The 23,137-nt window shown below is 41.6% G+C and overlaps 1 protein-coding gene across 2 annotated transcripts in view; it reads left to right on the top strand.

The window, feature by feature from the left end:
• mmaa (metabolism of cobalamin associated A) overlaps positions 1-18,463 on the top strand; it is a 33,702-nt gene extending 15,239 nt beyond the window's left edge. For both annotated transcript variants that reach the window (XM_078541011.1, XM_078541002.1), the window contains 3 exons: positions 6,943-7,028; positions 9,540-9,689; positions 17,830-18,463. In XM_078541011.1, coding sequence (XP_078397137.1) covers positions 6,943-7,028; positions 9,540-9,689; positions 17,830-18,135 — 542 coding nt within the window. In that variant the 3' untranslated portion in view covers positions 18,136-18,463. The remainder of the gene's footprint in view (positions 1-6,942; positions 7,029-9,539; positions 9,690-17,829) is intronic.
• Positions 18,464-23,137: the final 4,674 nt, after the last annotated feature.

The following is a 23,137-nucleotide window of genomic DNA, read 5'->3' as shown; positions in this document are numbered from 1 at the left end:
GGAGTCTGAAAAGGATAAGCAATCTCAGAAGACACCAATTTATTTGTTTTTTTTTGGCACACTGTCCACTTGGCTATCCTACTTCAAGTCAGCTTCAATGTGTGTACCCAAGATTTCCCAAAGAATCTTTACAGTGCAGAAGGAGGCCATTCAGCCCATTGAGCCTGCACTGGCTCTCTGAAAGAGCATTCTATCTTGTCCCATTCCCCTGTCTCATCCCCATTTGCACATTTTCAAGGCTTTCACCTCTGACATGGTGTAGTTGCCTAACTTCACATCAAGGGGCATGTGCTTGTGTCTACTGAAGTCTACTCGCATGGCATTCTTTTTACCCCACACCGTTCATTGAGGGTGTCAAGAGTTTCCTGCAACCTCACCAGCTGCATCCCGCTGCCTAGACTTAGCGACTGGCATATCACCCAGACATTTCCAATATTTGAGACAAGAGAGAGCACAATTTTTCTGAAATGAGGCATATAGCGGCATGCCCTGTTAGATTTGTTCATGCACATTTAGCTTTTAAAAAGAATGCTTACAAAATTGCTTGAGAAGAGAGCTGACATCAGTGCAGCAAGGGTAACAGGACAACAGAGTATCTCCTTAACCGATGAGATTTTAAGAATTGCAAAATAAACAGGAACAACTGAGAAGAAGGGTGCAATAGAGTGGGTGAACTCGAGGCCAAATTAGGTACAGAAAGGAAAATAAGGAACTGGAAAGAAAAATTCAATTGAAAGAGAGGAAAAAAACAAAGAAAAAGTAAGAAAACAAAATAAAGTTTCACATTTTTAAAATCTAAAACAGTTCACAACTTGAAATTTAGTGGACAATTAAAAAAAAATGTGGCAACTTCCTGAAAGGGGAGGTTAAAAGCGAGGTGCTTTTTTCCTGAAGTTAATGGTATTACCATATCTGAATCCTCCACCATTAACATCTTGGGTGTTACCATTGACTGGAAACTTACTGGACATGCCATATAAATACTGTGGCTACAAGAGCAGGTCAGAATCTGAGAATTCTGCAGCAAGTAACTCAGCTCAGATTCTGACTCCTGACAGCCATAAACATTCACTCCCTCCACCATTGACGCACAGTGGCAGCAGTGTATATAATATACAAGATGCACTGCAGCAACTCACCAAGGCTCTTTCAGCAGCACCTTCCAAGCTAGCAACCTCTACCACCTAGAAGGGCAAGGGCAGCAGATGCATGGGATATGGGAACACCACCACTCAGTTCCCTTCTACACACCATCATGACTTGGAACAATATCATTGTTCCTTCACTGTCACAGCATCAAAAACCTGGAACTCCCTAACAGCACTGTAGGTGTACCTACACCAGATGACTGTAACAGTTCAAGAAGGTGGCTCACTACCACCTTTTCGAGGCCAGTTAGGAATGAGCAACAAATGCTGGCCTTGGCAGCAACGCTCAAGTCCCACAAAAGAATAAATATTTAAATCACTCAACCTATAACCATGCCATTATTAATGAACTTCACTTACACACCAAGGTAGAGATTTTACTACTGAAAGCTGAAGTCAGGAGAAGGCAATGTACAGCTGATCATAGAATCAAACAGTACAGAAGGAGGTTACTCAGTCCATTGTGCCCATGTTTGTGCTTTGAAAGAATAATTAAATTAGTCCCACATCTCTGCTCTTACTCCATGCCCTGCAATCTTTTCCCTTTGATCCAAGTATTGATCCAATTCCCTTTTGAAAAAACTCTTCCAATTTACTCTCATCCAGGCATTTGATACCTCTAGATATGACTATTCCAATCCACTCCTGGCCAGCCTCCCACATTCTTCTCCATGTAAACCTGAGGCCATCCAGAACTTTGCTGGCCATGTTCTAACTTGCACTAAGTCCTGTTCACCCATCACCTCTGCTCACTGACCCAAATTGACTCCTATTTCAACACCGTCTTGATTTTAAAATTTTCACCTTTGTTTTCAAATGTTGCCTTGACCTTGCTCCTCCTCATCTCTAATCTCCTCCAGCCCAAGATACCTCTTGAGATTCTGTGCTCCTCCAATTTTGACCTCTTGAGCATCCCTGATTTCAAATACTCTACTCTACCATTGGCCTCTTTTAAGACCCTCCTATTGCTCATTTACTGTTTCAGCTGCCAGTCTTTATTTCCAGTCAACCTGGGCAATAACCCTTTTCAGCCCTCTTCCAGTTGAGATCTTCACCTTTGACTGTTCCTTGCTCCTTTTCGTAACTAATTAAACCTAATGATACTGTGATCATTCTTTCCCAGATGCTCTCACAGTGAAACACATCACTTGCCATACTTCATTCTCTGGCATTAGATCCAAAACTACTTGTTCTTTGCTGGTGTGTGAATGGCGATGATATGCAGATGAGTTTGTTGTTGACAGTATTGAAAGTAAAGAAAAGAAGTTTTGTTGGACATCTGTATGTCTTGGGAGGGCATCAGATTAGCTGTTGTTCTTGATTATGTATCAAAGGTAGCAATTTAAAATCACTTGAAAGGCCAAAATTTGGTCAAAAATAAAAATCAGCAATGGAAATAAAAATAGAGATTAGAAACCAACTAATTGCAGAAAATTAGGACAGCAGAAACTTGTCTGTTTTTCTTCTAGTGGAAATAGGGCATTTTGTTTTAGCTACATTGCCTGTCATGTTACCTTTGAATGTAACAAGTAATCGTGTGCTGCTACTTATTTGTTAGCCCTTTGACTGACATAAACCAATTTTTATACAATGAGTGATGGCATTTTCCTGATCAGATACTTCTCATATATCTCATCTGTTACAATAGCATCACTGCAAGAATAGTGCTGCAATCCACCGAAAAGCTCAAAGGGCTGAAATTTTTAGGCCACCTACAGGTGGGAAAGCAGGTGGGTAGACCCATAAATTAGGGCACTGGAGCATCGGCGGCATGCCTGTTGCTGGCCGATCCCCATCCACCGCGATTTTACAAGTAGCAGAGGAGGCGCTGGGTGGGTTGCCTGGCCCAATTGAGGCCCTTAAGTGGGAAATTAATACCAAATTAAGGGCCTCATCCATAAGTGAACGGCAGCGGGAGAGGAAGGTGCTCAATGTGTAGCCCATGCATCAGATTTAATGCTGCAGACTGCTGACCAATTCAGGGTAGGAGGCTGTTTCATAATTTGTTCTGATCTAAGGTCATTAACCTGAAATGTTAGGCTAGAACTTCCGATCTCTGGATGGTTGTACCCCAAACCCTCCAACTACACCACACCGTCCCCCCAGAACCACCCCCACCGGTCTGCCAACTATCCCTGCTACTGCAGCTGGCTCACCCCTAACTCTTTCTCGGTTCCCCCCCACCCCCCCCTCCCCCACAGCAACTAACCCCCTGACCCGACCACCTCTCAAAACCCCCCATGAACCCCAATACACACTCTATCCCCTCACCCACCCATCTGCCACCTGACCCCCTTGCCCACCTGTTAACCGACTCACCACCCGACCCCCCTCGCCCACTTGCCTACCCCCCGATCCCCCTCGCCCGCCCGCCTTACATACTTACCTCCTCTCCATAGCTTCTCAAGGTGGGTTTAGGACCTTTAAACTCTCTCTAATTACCAGAATATGGCAGCTAGTGCCATAAAAGGGGGATTGTGGCTTCTTGATGATGTACTCTGTTGCACTCTGCAAGGATTGCTGCACTGCATGAGTTTTGGAAGGACCCTCCATTGGAAGATGGACCCAAAACATTGTAGGAAGATAAATAGGTAACCTTGTGTCTGATTCTGGTCAGAAATAGGGATTCTGACCCAGATTGGAAGCTCTGGGCCATTAACTTTGTTTATCTCCATAGATGCTGCCTGACCTGCAGAATTTTTCCAGCATTTTTTCTTCTTATTGAAAGAAGGGGGTACCTTTTGCCAGCTGCCCATTGCCTATCTGCGGCGCCTTCCCACCGTGTTTCCTCCCACATCCACCATCCTCCTGCCCTATCTAACATTCGGGGGGAACCCTTGGATGAGTCATATGACACTATCACTTAAGCTATTCTGTCTAGATTCTGCCAGAATTGTCTTACCTTACATTACCCAAATTTTTGTGAATGCTCACTCAACCCAAATCTAAAGCTGCAGCCTTGGTGTTCTGGTTGGCTCTGAACTAAGCTTCATCTCCATATCAGGTCCATCAACAAAACTGCAAATTTCTAAATTTGTAATAATTCCTGCCTTTGTTTGTCCCTCACCACAATCCGCATTGTCATCTATACTTCTGTTTACGGCAGTGCTCTTTGATGGCTTCCAATACCAATGAGAAGTTGCATTTATAGAATGCCTTTAAAGGGAGTAAAAAGTGGACGTTCAGTCAATCATTTTCCAATTCTCTCTGGCTATTGGTGTCGTGCCAGAGAGCTGAAGGGCTGCTAATATTGACCAGTTGTTTAAAAAGGGAGGAGGGGATAGACAGAGTAATTCATTTGGTGCAGTGACACTGCATATACTTCCAAGTCAGGATGGTGCGTGACTTTGAGGGTAACTTGGGCAGTGGTGGCCCATTCGCCTGCTGCTGTTGCTCGAGATAATAAAGGTTGTGGGCATTGAAAGTGCTGCCACAGGACCCTTGACAAGATTCTGCAATGTATTTTGTAAACGGTACATACTGCAGGCACTGTGCAGTGGTGGTGGGTAAGGTACCAATCAAGCAGGCTAGTGTATTCTGGAAGGTGACGGCCTTCTTGAGTGTTGGAACGGCACTCATGCAGGCAAGTGGGGAGTATTCCATCACACTCCTGACATGTGCTTCGTGGATAATGACAGGCTTTGGTAAGTCTTGAGATGAGTTACCCACCACTGAATTCCCAGCCTCTGACCTGCCCTTGTAACCACAGTATTTATATGGCTAGTTCAGTTAAGGTTCTGGTTAGTGGTGACCTTCAGTATATTGATGGGGGAATTGTGCAATGGTAATGCTATTGACAGTTATGGGGCGGTGGTTAGATTTTCTTGTTGGAGATGGCCATTGCCTGACACTTTCGTGATGCGAATATTACTTGCCACTTATCAACTCGAACCTGAATGTTGTCCAGGTCTTGCTCCATTGAGGATGAGGATGTTTATGCAGCCTTCCTCTGGGTAGTTGTTTAATTGTATGTGGCTGGACTATAGAGGTTTGATCTGATTCATTGGTTTTGGAATCATTTAGCCCTATCCATAACATGCTGCTTCCACTGTTTAATATGCATGTGATCCTGTGTTGTAGCTTCACCGGGAGGGGCCTTCCGGACTGAATATTGAATTCAACAACTTTAGATCTTGAACTCCCTCCTCTATTCCCACCCCCTTTCCGTTTCTTCCCCGTTCCTTTTGTTTTTTTCAATAATTTGTATAGATTTTTCTTTTCCCACCTATTTCCATTATTTTTAAATCTATACCTTTTATGCCCTGTTAGTCTTTCCACCCCACCCCCACTAGAGCTGCGCCTTGAGTGTCCTACCATCCATTCTTAATTAGCACATTCGTTTAGATAATATCACCACCTTCAACACCTCTTTGTTCTTTTGTCTGTGACATCTTTTGATTATCTGCTCCTATCACTGCTTGCTTGTCCCTACAACCACACCGCCCGTGACCCCCCCCGCCCCCTCCAACCACCTTAAACCAGCTTATATTTCACCCCTCTCCTAATATTACTCAGTTCTGTTGAAGGGTCATGAGGACTCAAAACGTCAATTCTTTTCTTCTCCGCCGATGCTGCCAGACCTGTTGAGTTTTTCCAGGTAATTCTGTTTTTGTTTTGGATTTCCAGCATCCGCAGTTTTTTGTTTTTATGGCTGATAGCTCCACTAGTCCCGGCAGCACTAAGAGCCCATTAGTAGGCATTGCCAGAACGGCAAACTGGAAGAATGCCTGTTAAGTGAGGCCTGGTAAGTCTGGAGTCTTCAGCAGGGAGAAGGCAGTGGGGTAGGGGTGGTATGTTTAATGCAGCAGGCGGGTAGGAAGAATAACTGCCCCATGACTGTCAATAGCATTACCATTGCACAATTCCCCCATCAATATACTGAAGGTCACCATTATAGGATTACTTTGCATGTTTTCCTAAAAAATATCACTGAACCTCGCAGCTTTAGTCTGCTAGAATTTGCGAGAGAGAGAGCAGAGAGATAGAGACAGCCAGTCTCTATTGTTCACCATTTGTTGGGAGCTTGTGCTCAGATCAAAGAGACCAAGGCCTTGAGGGTTTAAACAAAGTTGGAAGGTTTACCTAGCCTTGGCTAGAGGGAGGGATCTTCAGGGTAAACCACACCATGAAAGTCAGTTCAGGGGCTAGAAGTTGTCTGGCTGCAAAAGGAAAAAGGAGCTAAGAATCACTTTGGACTGGTTCCGGGAGAATTGACCGTCCTCATAAGGGACGAGTAACGTATAACCTTAGAGGGAGATTTTTGTTCGTTATAAATGTTAAATGAGAGATATTTTCTGTAGTTCGGAGTCTAAGTTGCCTATTGAAATTGTGTTTAGTGAATGTTGCTTTTAGTTTGTGTGTTAGAAGTCTTAAAAACTTGAAATCTTGTCGCGTGATCCTTTTCATCCATTCACTGGCAGTTTGAATTTCTTTTTAAAAGTTATTGGCCTATACAGGGATCGTAACATATTCAGAAAGGTGAAAGCCTGTCAAAGGAGAGTGGAATTTTTACAGCCAATAAAAGTAGCATTTTCTGTTTTCCCAGGGTTTGTTTCATAAAATTTGGTTTGAGAATTTTTATCCTCGTACTTTACCAGTTATTCATCATTGAAACTAGTAATCTAAACGCATGTTCATACTTTTTAGTGATCTCGCTGGTTGATGGTACTTTGTTTCCAAATAATATAGTTTTTTTGCTGAACACCCATCTGTCGAAGCAACGGCAGAATCCATCAATATAGTTTTATTAGAGCCCATTCAATGAAACACTGTCAGTATGTTGCATTCTTTACAGGTGTGGGCCAGTCTGAGTTTGCAGTAGCAGATATGGTGGATATGCTGATATTATTCATTCCACCAGCAGGAGGAGATGAACTGCAGGTGAGATGTAAGCTGCTTGATGGATATTTTAATACATTACTGGTTGATTCATGGAATTTAAAACTAACAAAAATTAAGTTTACAGAATCCCTTTTAATTTAAAGTAAGTGATTACCTTTAACAAAATAGTTCCATGTGGTTTGGGTTCTTTCCATTTTAATGTGAGGGGGTTGGGGATATACTTGAGATTCTGAGCTGCAGGTTATGTTGAAAGCTGTGGTAATATTGCACAGCTACCCTATTTCGATTTTGCTTTCAACATTATTCCCTCTTGTCTTAGAAGGACTTATTCCTGCTGGTGAATGGTTTTATGCATTCCAAATTTTTTTTTGTTCAGTCATGGGATGTGGGTGTCGCTGGCTAGGCCAGCATTTATTGCCCAGCCCATCCCTAATTGCGTTTGTTTAGAGGGCATTTAAGAGTCAGCATTCAACATTGCTGCGAAGTCACGTGTAGGTCTGGAGTCACATGTAGGCCAGACCAGGTAAGGACGGCAGATTTCCTTCCTTAAAGGACATTAGCGAACCAGATGGGTTTTTATGACAATCGGCAATTGTTTTGTGGTCATTAGACTGTTAATTCCAGATTTTTATTGAATTCAAGTTTTCATCTGCCGTGGTGGGATTCGAACCCTGGCCTCCAGAGTGTTACTCTGGGTCTCTAGAATACCTCCCTATCTGTGATGCATATGAAAGGCTGTTTGACCACAGGAGTCTTACAGCTATACACCCAGCCTTCACTGGTGTGCTCTTTTCAGTAAGAGTCACTGTGTGGTAGTCAAGAGAGGGAACTACAATTTTTTTCTTTCCTTTCCCCACCCCTAGATGAGGGATGCCAAGATTAATTCAAATGTCTTAGCTGACCTTAGTTGGAGCATCAGTTAATTTAGCATAAATTGTTTTTTTTCATATTCGTTCATGGGATGTGGGCGTCGCTGGCTAAGCCAGCATCTATTGCCCATCCCTAATTGCCCTTGAAAAGTTGGTGGTGAGCCATTTTCTTGAACCGCTGCAGTCCATGTGGTGTTAGGAAGGAAGTTCCAGTGAACCAAACCTGCAATGTCCTGGTAGGTGTGAATCATTTAGAAAGTTGTTGGTATTTTTTATGTTGAGTTGATTTTTGAGTTATTTTTATTTAATGCAGTAAATGTTAATAGTAATTACTTAGTCTTACCCAAGTCTAGTTGTACTATGCCACAGTATGTGTCCATTTATATAATGGGTCGGAATTGCCCTTATTGTTGTAATCTAATAAAACAATTAGGAACAAGCGTGCTTATTTATTTTGATTATTAAATTGATTCAGCATTAGGGTGTTAGTGATATAAAAGAAACATTTTTAAAATTACATTTTGTTGCTGGAAAAGGTTTCTGCACCAAATTAGAAAATGTTCTTTGGACAGTTACAGATCTTAAAATGTGGGGGCATTTTGCATATCAGAGGCAATTTGTAATATGATTTTTTTCCCCCCATCAGCATTGCTAAACGTGTGAGATTGGTGTTTGAAAGGTTTGATCAGATTGTGTCACTAGTGTGTTTAGATGGTTCTTATTTAGAAATTAGGAATGTGATGAATAAGCTCTTTCCCCTCAATTATAGTAATATACATTATCCAAAATGCCCCATACAAAATTAATTGGACATTAGGTTGACTTGCAATGAGGGACTCTGAGAAATTTTCCAAAACATATGCCATTCACAATAATTGGGTCAAACAATTTGTTACACGTATGTTTAGGAAGTTTGCATTTTAAAATAGGCTGGATGACACCTTTAACTGAAGTCTCAGCGTTTGATTATGTTCAGACTGCCCAGTTATCATTGGAAAATGGCAGATTGTTTGGGATTTAAAAGTGTCTATCTGGGGAAGAATTAGAGAGGGTGTATGGTAGCAGAATTAACCCTGCCCAATAGAAGCACATCTCTTGTCAGGCAATACCACAGGCAGCATTGGAACAGTTCATAGCCAAGAACATCACAAGCACTCTTGAAAGAGAAAATGTGAAATTGGGGTGTGGCAGGGGAAGAAGAGAAGTACATTGAAACTTTAAATTCAAAATCTCATGCAAGCAGAGAGTGGTGTATCTATGGAATTCATTGCCACAGAAGGCTGTGGAGGCCAGGTCATTGAGTGTATTTAAGACCAAGATAGATAGGTTCTTGATTGGTAAGGGGATCAAAGGTTACGGGGAGAAGGCGGGAGAATGGGGTTGAGAAACTTATCAGCCATGATTGAATGGCGGAACAGACTTGATGGGCCAAATGGCCTAATTTCTGCTCCTATGTCTTATGGTCTTATGTAATAGTCTGCCAGTTCCTACTGTCCAAGCTCAGAAATAATTAACAGCCAAGAATGTATGCTACATGTACATCATTTTCCAATGAGTTCCTTCAAAAGACAGACAAAAAGAAAATTAGTGAAGGGGAAAAGGACCAGACTTTAAAAACATAGCAACTTCCTTGGTAGGGAAGTCCGTTATATCAAATTAATTTATTGTTTTTTTTCCTTAGGGTATTAAACGTGGTATAATCGAAATGACAGATTTAGTTGTTATAACCAAAGCTGATGGAGACCTCCTCCTTCCTGCAAGAAAGATACAAGCTGAATACACAAGTGCTCTGAAGTTGCTTCGTAATCGGTCAAAGAGTTGGAAGCCAAAGGTTGTATATGCTAAACATGAGCTATGCATGTCTTCCTAAACATGCTCTTGCCCCACTTAATATTTTTGCTGGCAGAAATTTGTGCCATGAAATAGCAGCTATCATATACATATTTAATTTTCTTTAGTTGGTGGTTCCTTACTGAAAGGCACATTTTACCCTATCTTTATGGCCTCTGTGCTCCATAGCATTTTCCTTCAAGATGCTAGGCAGACCACCTCTAAGTCTCTGCAAATGCAGGGTCTGATTTTTTTTAAATAGAAGCACACATCAACATTTTTAAAGTTCAGTGCATATTCTGATCAACCATGTCATTTTTTTTAGGAAATTTAACATATTCTATATTTTAGACTCGAGAACTGACTCATGCTGTGCATTTGCAGAGGCATAATTCAATTAGGCAGATAAATCCAAGATTAACCTCCTGATTCTGCAGTAGAGAAAATTGCATTTTCTAATGCTACACTCCAAGCTTGCACAGACCTGATTAGAGCCACTAACATAATTATTCCCACAGTGAATTCCCTGTGGCCCTTTGCAAAATATCTCATTATTCAGTGAGTGCATGTTTAAAACAGCAGTAGTTGAAACTGGGACTGTCTGAATTTGCAAGTTGGATTTTACTTGCGCCTTGGGAGCCCTACATGGCATTCAATTGAACCTATCAATGACTGACTTGGATTTGGAAGAAGACAAGGCTTTCTGGTGGCAGGTATATTGGTTTTCACCCAATGTAACCCCATGCAGAATTGCTTTGGCATGTCTGAAGAGATCTGCTTTCACCATCTCTGCTTCAGCAGGGAGGTTGTCTTCTGGTGACTATCCATAATCACCACTGCATTGAACTTTTACAATTCAAGATTTTCAGTGTAAGAGCGGTGTGCTTGGGCCTCATTGGGGGTCTTGTGACTTGCCTTGGCGACTCCCCTTTTTGGCCCTGCTGATAATCCCAGCAGCTTGGAATTGATACTGACTTGCTGCTCTTACTCTGTGTCTACCTCTTCTGCAATTCTATGAGGGAGGCAGCTGGGAAGCACAGATGGTTCATCATCTCATTAACCATTTTTTGCCCACCTGTCGTCTTCCCCATGCAGACGGTCAAGGGTCTCTGTGGAGATGGACCTTCGTGCTACTAACCAGTGGAACATTGCCATTAAAGTTCCCTCAAGCAATGATCCCTGCACTTAGAGCCTCCTTTGGTTTGGAGCCCAGATATTAATAGTGGTGTGTACAATGGACGTGCAAAACTGCATCTTCATTGAGTCTTCATTCCCCAAGCTTTCCTGCAGGTTACCTTGGAGTTTTTATTGACTCTACAGTGCTCTGCAGGTTCATGATTCTGCCCTGCAAGCATGCTAGAGTGGCACTTCCACAGGTTCTCCACTATTCCATGCAAGAAATATTGAAGATTTTTATGACGTGTTTCTGCTGATTAATCAGTTCAGTCAGTAAGGAACATCTGAGAGTTCCCAGCAGCTGCCCATCTGCCCCCTCTCTTGTTGTTCATCTGCACTAGCTGCTCCTTAACCACTTGGTACTTAATTTAGGTGCTTTTTCCTGACTGCCCCAGCTAATGTTGCCCTTGTGGATATTTGGTGCCGTTGAGATCTAAAGTGCTTGACACATATTCGTGATGGGGCTACTTTGTGCTTCTTTGTCCCAGAAGCAATATCTTGAAAGGGACCTACATATAGTGAAAGGGAACATATATATAAGGTACATGTTTCAAACTTGTGCACAATTGCGAAACAGTACTGTACATTGCAGCGGAGAGGCAGGTGTGGCTACCTGTTCATCATGGAATGTAAAGAAGTTGCTGAAAGAACCACCTTGTTAATGAAACTACAACTTCCTCAATGAGCCATTGAGAAAGAAACATCCTACCTTGCACCCTACCCTACCAAGTGCGACAGTGCAGGCAACATACTTAAATTGCCCAAGCTCTCAGAATAGACAGTTGGAGGCCTCTCAGACAGTGCAGAGGATGCTATCTATTTTAACCCTCAAGACTTACCCAGGTTTGTTATTTAAGGGATTGGATGCAATTCAAAGCTTTCAACTCTGCCACAATACACTAGCACACCTTAACTTCAGCCTTAAAATAGTGCCATCACTTGCACGTCTCTGACTTTCCTTTCCCTTTATGTTTTTTTTCCCAGAATGAAATTATCAATTTAATCCTAATTAATTCATTTTTTGTGGAAATTATTATCTCGTGATTTGCGTGATGTGGAGACCTGACTAATATTCTACTAAGAGTTCTTAGAGCGTTTAGTTGCAGAGAATGTATGAGTTTAGGCTGAATTCAAATGCAGGTCTAACATTTGAAAGGCAGACTGGTGTTCTAAGCAGTGCACTATCCAGTGTTCAGATGAATAATTTGCGGTAGTTGTGGTTTATTAGACAGAGAGTTGTAACTAAGTTTGTGGCCAATATAGGTCTGATCTTGTTTGATTTTATTTGTATATCTATGTAAATTTAACTTTGTATCTAACACACATCCTTAATACATAGAAAAATTGTCCATCGTACTTCTGTAAGTATTGCACTTACAAAATGTATGTGTCATGTTGGCTCCTGATTAGTTCAAGTAGCCACTCTGTTAGGTTAGCTGTACCAATTGTTTAATATAGATGAAAACCAATGCTGAAGTTGCTCATTTATTTTCAAAGCTATCAGTTAGGAACCAACGATTGCTACAAAATGGAAGAATCAATTGGCTAAAATAAATATTTCCGATTTCTTTTAGGAACCATGTTGTTTCCTCAGGTAGCTTTATACACCTTAAATAAATGTAACGTATATTGTAGAACGCTTCAATAATTTGAAAAGATTTTTAAGTTAACCAAAATTGTCCAAGTTCTATTGAAAATCAACTCAATAAGCCATACCCTTGGAGGCCTTCCTGAATCACAGAATGGTAGTCTTGAATTTTTCTCATTCTGTGGAGTGTGCTTTATCAGCTTGATCTTTCTAACTGATATTTTGAGCCAATATGCAAGCAATTCTACCACCAACCCCAAACCTCAACTCCAAAGAGACATAGTGGCTATACTGTTTATAGACTGTATAACTGTATGACTCTCTGTTCATGTAAATGACCTTCACAGGCTCTTCAGTTGATCTTTGCGGCACCTCATCTGCTCCCTGCCACCAGCTTGAAACACTGAAAAATTACCTCTAATGTCCTGTCAACTGGTAGCTGTGCTCCATTCTGAGACCAGGCCTTCCTGGGCCTCAACCTCAATCTTCCTTTTCCTTCTTCAGTCCTTCCACACTAAATCACATCCATTCATTCTATGTTCCAGTCATCCACATCACTGTCACTCTAGGTGTTTCACCTGAGCATCTCACCAGTACCTATGGCATGGAGATGGTGGTGTTCCCATGCATCTTTGCCCTTGTCCTTCTAGTTGGTAGGGCTCATGGGTTTGGAATGTGATCCCTGAGGAGGTTTTGTGAGTTTTTGCAGTGCATCTTGTATGCGGTAGACACTGCTGCCACTGTTAGTTGGTGGTGGAGGGAGTGCATGTTTAAGGTGGTGGATGAGGTGCCAGTCAAGCAGATTGCTGTGTCCTGGGTGGTGTCAAGTGTCTTCAGTGTTGTTGAAGCTGCACTCACCCAGACAAGTGGAGAGTATACTTTCACACTACTGAGTTGTGCCATGTAGATGGTGGACAGGCTTTGGGAAGTTGCTCACTGCAAATTTCCCAGCTTCTGACCTTTTATAGCCACAAAATTTATATGACTGGTCCAATTCAGTTTCTGGTCAATGGTAACCCTCAGGATGTTGATGGTGGGGGAATTCAGCGATGGTAATGCCATTGAATGTCAAGAGAAGATGGTTAGATTCTCTCTTATTGGAGATGGTCATTGCCTGGCACTTGTGTGGTGTGAATGTTACTTGTTACTTAATCCAAGGCTGAAGGTTGTCCAGGCTATTGATTGCTTCAGTACCTGAGAAGTCACAAATGGCACTGAACACTGCAGTTATCAGCAACCATCTCCATTCCTGACCTTAGATATAGGGAAGGTCATTGATGAAGGAGCTGAAGATGGTTTGGCCTGGGACACTACCCTGAGGAACTCCTGCAGAGGTGTTCTGGTGCTGAGATGATTGGCCTCCAACAACCATAACCACCTTCCTTTGCGCTAGACATGACTTCGACCAGGGGAGAGTTTTCCCCTGATTTCTATTCACCTCAATTTTGCTAGATCCCCTTGATGCCATACTTAGTCAAATATTGCCTTGATGTCAAGGGTAATCACTCTCACCTCACCTTGTAAGTTTAGCTGTTTTGCCTATGTTTGGGACAAGGCTGTAATGAGGTCAAGAGCTGAGTGGCCCTGGCAGAACCTAAACTGAGCATTGGTGAACACTTATTGGGGGAGGTGGCGGCGTAGTGGTATTGTCACTGGACTAGTAACCCAGAGACCCAGGATAGTGCTCTGGGGACCTGGGTTCGAAACCCACCACGGCAGATCGTGAAATTTGAGTTCAATTTTAAAAATCTGGAGTTGATGACCATGAAACCATTGTCGATTGTCATAAATCAGGAAAATTACAATCACCAGGGAAGTGGTAGTTAGCAAACTGTTGGAGCTGAGGACTGATGGACTTCAACTAAGGTCTTAAAAGAAGTGGCTAGTGAGATAGTTGATGCGTTAGTTACAACTTTTCAAAATTCCCTAGATTCGAGGAAGGTGCTATTAGATTGGAAAATGTAACTCCTTTATTCAAAAAATTCAAGGTAATCAGGCAGAATCAACGTGGTTTTTGCAGGGGAAATCTTGATTAACCAATTTATTGGAGCTCTTTGAAGGAGTCACATGTGCTGTGAATAAAGGGGAACCGGTGGATGTACTGTACTTAGATTTCCAGAAGGCATTTGATAAGGTGCTGCATCAAAGGTTATTGTGGAAAATAAAAGCTCATGGTGTAGGGGGTAACATATTGGCATGGATAACTAGTGGTGTGCCATAGGAATTGTTACTGGGCCCTCAGCGTTTTACGCTTCATATAAATGACTTGGATGAAGGGATTGTAGGTATGGTTGCTAAATTTAATGATACAAAGATAGCTAGGAAACTAACTTGTGAAAAGGACATAAGGACAAGGGGACATAGGTTTAAGTGAGTGGGCAAAGATCTGGCAAATGGAGTATAATGTGGGCAAATGTGAAATTGTCCATTTTGGCAGGAAGAATGCAAAAGAAGCATCTTATCTCACTGGTGAGAGATTGCAGAGCTCTGAGATTCAAAGGGATCTGGGTGTCTTGGTGCATGAATCACAAAAGGCTAGTATGCAGGTATAGTAAGTAATTAGGAAATCTAATAGAATGTTATTGTTTATTGCGAGGAGAATTGAATACCAAAGTAGAGAGATTATGCTTCAGTCGTATAGGGCACTAGCTAGACCAGAATATTGGTCTCCTTACTTAAGGAAAGATGTAAATGCATTAGCAGTTCAGAGAAGATTTACTAAGCTAATACCAGGAATGGCTGGGTTGTCTTATGAGGAAAGATTGGACAGGTTAGGCTTGTATCCACTGGAGTTTAGAAGAGTAACAGGTGACTTGATTGAAACTCTTGACAGAGTGGATGTGGAGAGGATGTTTCCTCTTGTGGGCGAATCTAGAACTAGGGGTCACCGTTTAAAAATATGAGGTCGCTCATGCCTTGAAGCTATTAATGTATATAGTGTTATTGGAGATTTTTTTAAATAGAGGTTTAGTCTGTGGGTGTGTCTGTGTGTCTTAACTGGATTAAAGCCAGTTAGTCTGGGTGCTTTGATGTATAGTAGTTTTGAGATGTAAACAATAAGGTAGAGGACATTTGCATTTTGTTGAATAGAGCATTCAAAGAATGGAATTGAAATCTTGCACCAAGCTCGGTGAGAGATAGCAATGTTTATATTACTAATAAAATTGGTACTATGAAAGGGGTTTTATTGTTAGAAGAGGTGGAGTTCAAAGGGCCTGGTGATACAATGAGAATTTACATTCAAAGAGAAGACCGAGTATACCTGAAAGCAGTTTTGTGTGTGCAGAGAAGAGGCATGTAACATCAAAGCACCTGTAAGTCTACAACTGCCTATAAAGGAACCAAAGTGAAAGGAACCTCATTTTGAATTTGTACGGTGAAAATGCTTTGCCTGGTGTCTGTTTAAAGTCTGAGTTGTTGTTGCTTTAGTGGAGATTAGTTTGGGAATTTGTTTAAAGAAAAAATTATGATAGTTGTAATTGGTAGCCATGTGTATATGTTTAACTTGTGTAAATTAATAAATGTCGCATGTACTTTGATATAAAAACCTCTCGAGAACTGGTGGCCTTATTCCTGAATTTAGAGCTGCATCTCAAACATACTACTTGAAAATATAGGTTATGACAGTTGTTTAAAGTTTCCCTCTGGGATTTTAAATAACAGCCTTTACCAACTGCTGTGTCATAACACTCATTTAAGACAAATTAGAAGAATTTTTTTCTCTGAGGGTCATGAGTCTTTGGAACTCCCTTCCTCAAAAGGCAGTGGAAACAGGGTCTTTGAATATTTTTAAGGCAGAGCTAGATAGATTCTTGATGAACAAGGGGGTGAAAGGTTGTTGTGGGAGGTTACAATCAGATCAGCCATGATCTTGTTGAATAGCAAAGCAGGCTTGAAGGGCCGAGTGTCCCACTCCTGCTCCTAGTTCGTAAGTTTGCATGCTGATGATCGAGTGTAGGCTGATGGAGCGGCAACTGGTTGGATAGGATTTGACCCGCTTTTTGTGCAGGACATACCTATGCAATCTTCCACATTTTCGAATGGATCCAACTGTAGTAGCTGTACTGGAACAGCTTGGTTAAGGGTGTGGCTAGTCCTGGAGCATAAATTTTCAGATTTACTGCTGGGAAGTTGTCAGGGCCCATAGCCTTTGCTGTTCAACCCATCCTTGATTTCAAATGGAATGAATTGAATTGGCTGAAGACTGGCACCGGTGGTGCTGGGGACCTCGGGAGGAGGCTGAGTTGGGTCATCCACTTGTCACTTCTATCTGAAAATAGTTTCAAATGTTTCAGCCTTGTAGTTTGCACTGATGTGCTGAGCTCTCCCATCATTAAGGATGGGAATATTTGTGGAACCTCTGGCTTTATTCTTTTGTACAACTGAGTGGCTTGCTGGGCCAATTGAGAGGGCAGCTAAGAATCAACCATATTATATGGGTCTGGTCATATGTAGGCCAGATGAGGTAAAGATGGTAGATTTCCTCCCGAAAGGACATTAGGAGCCCACCTGGGTTTTTACGGCAATCCAATAGTGTCATGGTCACCGGTGTTTCCGCCTGCACCCATAAACCAAATTTACTCCCTTGCTTCTTTCTGGCCACACCAACTTCACCCCATACCTTTCCTTGCCTGACCTCCCACTCTGTCTCTTTTTTCAGATTGCACATGTTACAGCATGTGTCTTGGCCAATCCCAGTACCAATCGTTAAGCCATGCATGTCATCCATCTTGCTGCGTTCCTAAACCTTAAAGATGCATGTTGTGTATATCAGTAAAGGGACATGTGCTGGAATCATGTATGAGAACAGAGACTTGCAGAATGAGTGAGACAAAAATAACGAGAAAAGAGATGGCCACAGAGGTAAAGGTATGTCACAGTCATCCACATAGAGGGGTGAAAAGAGTGAAGGCTTAGAAAAATTGAGAGAAGGATATAAGCAGTATTGTGTGTCGGGGCAGGAAACTGAAAGACAGTTACAGAGAAAAGCACTTTTTTTGTACCACTGCCAATCAATAATATTTGAATATGGTAAAATGATTGTCATTATAAAGTGGTGTGCCTTCCAACTTACTGTGAGCATTGCCATGCTAGCACCACTGATATGTATATAATGTTGTGGATTTGGATTTGTAGTTCCCGTGGTATTTAGTGAGCAAGTTTATTAGTTAATGGCAATTGGAAGACAGTGGTACTATATTTGAGGCACTGTTGTCAAATTAAAAATCATTCACAGATTGCTGTTAATTTTGAGGAGGCTATTTCATAAAGTTTTCTTTATGTTCTTGTAATTTTCATGTGCATGAGGATCTGCAAGAGCGACCCAATTGTAAGAAAAGTTTAATATCCAGTTTGTAAAGCTTATTTTCCTTTTTAGGTGATCCGTGTGTCTTCAAAAACTGGAGAAGGGATTCCTGAACTCTGGGAGAAAATAGCAGAATTCCGCACCTCAGCATTAGCAAGTGGTGAGTTGCAAATAAAAAGACAAAAACAACAAAAAGTGTGGATGTGGAACCTGATCAAAGAGAATATTACTGAATATTTCTGCAACCATCCAGCTGTCAGTAGTCAGATTCCCAGCTTAGAAGATAAGGTTGTCAGTGGTGATATAACTCCTGGTCTGGCAGCAGATATCCTTCTGAAGGCATTTTCAACAAAGGAAGAAATACCATACTCTAAATGAAATGTTGTAAATCTGAGTGTTATGATTACATATTTTAAAGTGAGCATGATGTTTGCACAGCCAAATTTTAATAACCCAAAATGTTTTAAAGGAACATTCCTTGCTGGATCAATGGGATCTCCATATAGGAGCACCTTAATGAAGATTCTCTAGCATTACATTATTCACATTTAAAAATCATCATGTATGTTTGTACAGAATATTTCCTGGACAAGCATTGCAATGTGAGCTGGTTTTATTTATGAAGCTGACTGTGGCCACTATTCATTAATCACTTTGTCACATGGACTAAATGGTCATTTGCAAAATAAAAATTGTATGAAACATATTTCTAAGAAATAGCTTCTCTTTATAACTGTTTTTACCATTTTTCAATTTCATAACTTATCAGGACTTCATGGAAATTTTGTTTTACTTAATCACATGTCATAATAATACTTATGATTAGTAGGTTGATTTTTCCAAGTACATTTAGTGGAAAACCATTTCAGAAAATTGTAGTTGTCCTACCCATGACTTTCCAATATGCAATGCAAGCAAGGCCTCCTGCTGCCAACGCACACTGAATTAACCAGCAGCCCACAGTTGTATTCATTAAATCTTGTACAGTAATTATGCATTTGGCAAATGTCAAAACCAACCAGTTCCTATCACATAACTGCATTTTGTTTCTCTTATAAAGGGGAAAAATAAACACATTTATTTTGCTGCTTGATTATGTTTTATGTGGATTACAAGTGTCAGTCTTGAGATTGATTTTATTGGCTCATGTAGGTCATTTTAGGGGCTTGTTTATCTGTCACTTTGGTCAGCTGGGTTGCATATCATTCACACTTTATGTAATCTAATAGGGAAAATGTTTGGCCTTTAACTGTTAAAGAGAGTATAATTTTATAACCAGAGAGAGGCATCTAATGCCATCTGTTACCCTTGCCCACATCAAGAATTTTTTAACGCTCAATTCTGAATTGACCATTTTTATATGATTTCATCTTGCGCATTTTTGCTAAAGCAGCCTGTGCTGTTATGCTATTTTAGTTTTATATAATTTTGTTTCTGTTAATTTGATTTCTTCCCTCTTAACAGAAAGCATTGATAGATTTAAGGTACAGTTCTGTGAGCATTGCAGTCATGGGAACTATACCTGAATGGCTATTCGTCTTATGCAAGCTTACAGTGAGTATCAATGGATCTTTCGATTGTTGTGAATAAATCTGACCTTGACCTCATCAAACATCCTGCATTTTCTAGCAGGAGTCAGAAGCTAGCAGTCTGCAGTACGAACCCGACCTAGTAATTCCTAACTCCCAGAGATCAACAAATTCACATAATCCAGGAGTGAAAGCAGGGAACCTTCCTAGTCTGTATGGTTCAGACAGGGCTTTGACTGACTGAAATGTCAATAGCTCTAACTCCTTTTCTAGCATTTCTATATCCTTTTTTAATAAAACTGTAAGCACATCCCTTTTCTGCATCTCCTGAGCCCCATTTTCCATTTGAAGTAGGATTCACATTTTAAGAGTTGGCTTCACATTTTAAAAATGATTTGCAGCTCAAAGCCAATTCCAAAGGTCAATTGTTCAAACCATTTAAGACCTAGAGTTGAATTAGTAATGTGAATATATCATGGATGCAAGTTAGGTCAACTCTCAGCTCAATTTTATAGAATTGTTGAAGATGAGGAGAATATTGATGGGAAAATGCTGTAAGTATGAGAAGGGCAGTGAATACAGAGATATTTTGGGGAATAATTAGGAGGAGGCCGTAGCCAAGGGTTAAGAAGTGTGAGGTGATACACTTTGGAAGGAGTAATGAAGTGCCATTATTTATGTATGTAAGAAGGGTATGAAGTGCCTATTATTTATGTATTTTTTTATTCATTCATGGGGTATGGGCGTCAATGCTAAGGCCAGTATTTATTGCCCATCCCCAAGTGCTTTTGTGAAGGTCATGATGAGCTACTTCCTTGAACCACTGTAGCCCATATTGTGAAAGAACTCCTACAGTGCTGTTAACTAGCGAGTTCTAGGATTTTAACCTAGTTTTGATGAAGGAATGGTGATATATTTCCAAGTCATGTTGTGTGACTTGGAGGTGGTGTTCCCAAACATCTGATACACTTGTCTTTCTAGGTGTTAAGAGGTCGCATGTTTGAAAAGTGCTGTCTAACAAGCCTTAGAAAGTTACTGCAGTGCATCTTATAGATGGTACGCATTGCACTTGTGTTGGAGGGAGTGAGTGTAAGGTTGTGGATGGGATGAAATTCATGTGGGCTACTTTGTCCTCGGTGAATTATTATTCGTCATTTATATAACCGACATAGATGACTATGTGGGGGGTAGGATTAGTGAGTTTGCGGATGACACAAAGATTGGCCGGGTGGCTAACAGTGAGGTTGAGAGTCTTGGCCTACAGGAAGATATAGACGGGATGGTCAAATGGGCAAATAAGTGGCAGATGGAATTTAACCCTGAAAAGTGTAAGGTGATACACTTTGGAAGGAGTAATTTGACAAGTAAGTATTCAATGAACGGCATGACACTAGGAAGTTCTGAGGAACAAAGGGACCTTGGCGTGTGTGTCCATAGATCTCTGAAGGTGGGGGGGCATGTTAGTGGGGTGGTGAAAAAGGCATATGGGTCACTTGCCTTTATCAATCAAGGCATAGATTACAAAAGTAGGGAGGTCATGTTGGAGTTGTATAGAACCTTGGTGTGGCCACAGCTGGAGTACTGTGTGCAGTTATGGTCGCCACATTATAGGAAGGATGTGATTGCACTGGAGGGGGTGCAGAGGAGATTCACCAGGATGTTGCCTGGGATGAAACATTTAAGTTTTGAAGAGAGGTTGGATAGACTTGGGTTGTTTTCGTTGGAGCAGAGAAGACTGAGGGGCGACCTGATCGAGTTGTACAAGATTATGAGGGGCACGGACAGGGTAGATAAGGAGCAGCTGTTCCCCTTAGTTGAAGGGTCAGTCACAAGGGGACATAAGTTCAAGGTGAGGGGCAGAAGGTTTGGGGGATGTGAGGAAAAACTTTTTTACCCTGAGAGTGGTGACGGTCTGGAATGCACTGCCTGGGAGGGTGGTGGAGGCGGGTTGCCTCACATCCTTTAAAAAGTACCTGGATGAGCACTTGGCATGTCATAACATTCAAAGCTATGGGCCAAGTGCTGGTAAATGGAATTAGGTAGGTAGGTCAGGTGTTTCTCACGTGTCGGTGCAGACCCAATGGGCTGAAGGGCCTCTTCTGCACTCTGATTCTGTGATGTAGAGTTTGAGTTTTGGAGCAGCACTCATTCAGGCAAGTGGAGAATATTCCATCATACTCGACCTGTGTCTTGAAAATGATGGAAAGGCTTTCTGAAGTCAGGTGGTGAGTTACTCACCTCAGAATATGTAACCTTTGAATAGCTAACCTCCGACCTACTGTTGCCACAGTATTCATGTGACTGGCCCAGTTAAGTTTCTGGTCAGTGGTGAGTTCCAGGATGTTGATGGTGGGAGAATCAGTGATGATAATGTCAATGAATATCAAGGGGAGATGATTAGACTCTTTTTGGTTATGGTCATTGTGTGTCACCAGTGTTACTCGCCACTTATCAGCCTAAATCTGAATGTTGTCCAGGACTTATTATGTTGGCATGGACTGGTTCATTATCTGAGAAGTTCTGAATGGAGCTGATTCCCACTGACTTCAATTTTTCTATGTTTTTTTGATCCACACTCAGTCTAATGCTGTCTTAATGTCAAGGGCAGTCATTCTCACCTGACTTCTGAAATTCGGCACTTTTGTTCATACCAAGACTGTCATGAGGCCTAAAGCCACTGATCCAGGCAGAACCCAAACTGATCATCGGTGGATAGGTTATTGGCGAGTAAGTGATGCTTGACAGGACTGTCAACAATGCCTTCCATACTTTGCCGATGATTTGAGAGGTGGGTGTTGGGGGCAGTAATTGGCCAGACTGGATTTGCCCTGTTTTCTGTAGACAAGTTCCCACTTTGTCGGATAGATGTCAGTGTTGAAGCTGTGCTGGAACTATTTGGCTATGTCAGAGCCCATAGTTTTTGCTGTATCCTGTATGCTTAATTGTTTCTGGATATCATGTGGAGTGAATTGAAATGGCTGAAGATGGACATTTGTGGTTGAGGGGACTTCAAGAGAAGGCCAAATGAATCATCCCCTCAGCACTTCTGTTTGAAGATGGTTGCATCCGCTTTAGCCATATCTTTTGCACTCATACTGGGCTCTGCCACGATTGAAGATGTTCATGCAGCCTTCTCCTCCAGTTAGTTGTTTAAATGTCTGCCACCATTCATAGCTGGATGTGGCAGGACTTTCAGAGCTTTGATCTGATTCATTGGCTGTGGGTCACTTATTTATGACTATAAGCATGCTGCTTCCACTGTTTAGCATTCAGATAGTCTTAATTTGTAGCTTTACCAGTTTGGCACCTTTTTAAGTATGGCAGTTACTCCTGGTATGCTCTTCTGCACTCTTCCCCTGGCTTCATGATAATGATAAAATGCCATGCTGTGAGTTCCAGATCACAGTGCAATACAATCCTGCTGCAGCTGATGACCTATAACGTCTTATAGGTGTCCAATTTTCAGCTGCAAGATCTGTTCAGAATCTACCCTGGTTAGCGTGGTTAGAATGCCACACCACATGATGAGGGTGTCCTCAATGTGAAGACAGGATTTTGTCAGCATAAGAACTGTGTGGTGGTCACTTCTACCAATACTGTCATGAATAAATGTGTCTTTGGAAGGTGGATTGGTATGGGTGATTTCAAGTACTATTTTTCCTTGTGTTCTTCTACTATTTGTCACAGATCAGTCAGGCAGATATGTTCTTCCTGACTTGGTGAGCTTGATCAGTAGTGACACTACTGAGCCACTCTTGGCGATGGATGTTGAAGTCCCAAACCCAGAGTACATTGTGTGCCCATGAAACTCTCAGCCCTTCTTCCAAGTGGTGTTGAACATGGGTAAGAAT

The sequence above is a fragment of the Cetorhinus maximus genome, chromosome 1 (genome assembly GCF_964194155.1).
Source record: "Cetorhinus maximus chromosome 1, sCetMax3.hap1.1, whole genome shotgun sequence".
NCBI classification, from domain to species: Eukaryota; Metazoa; Chordata; class Chondrichthyes; order Lamniformes; family Cetorhinidae; genus Cetorhinus; species Cetorhinus maximus.
Note: the sequence above shows the minus strand (reverse complement) of the source record. Positions and strands in the feature narration are given on the sequence as shown.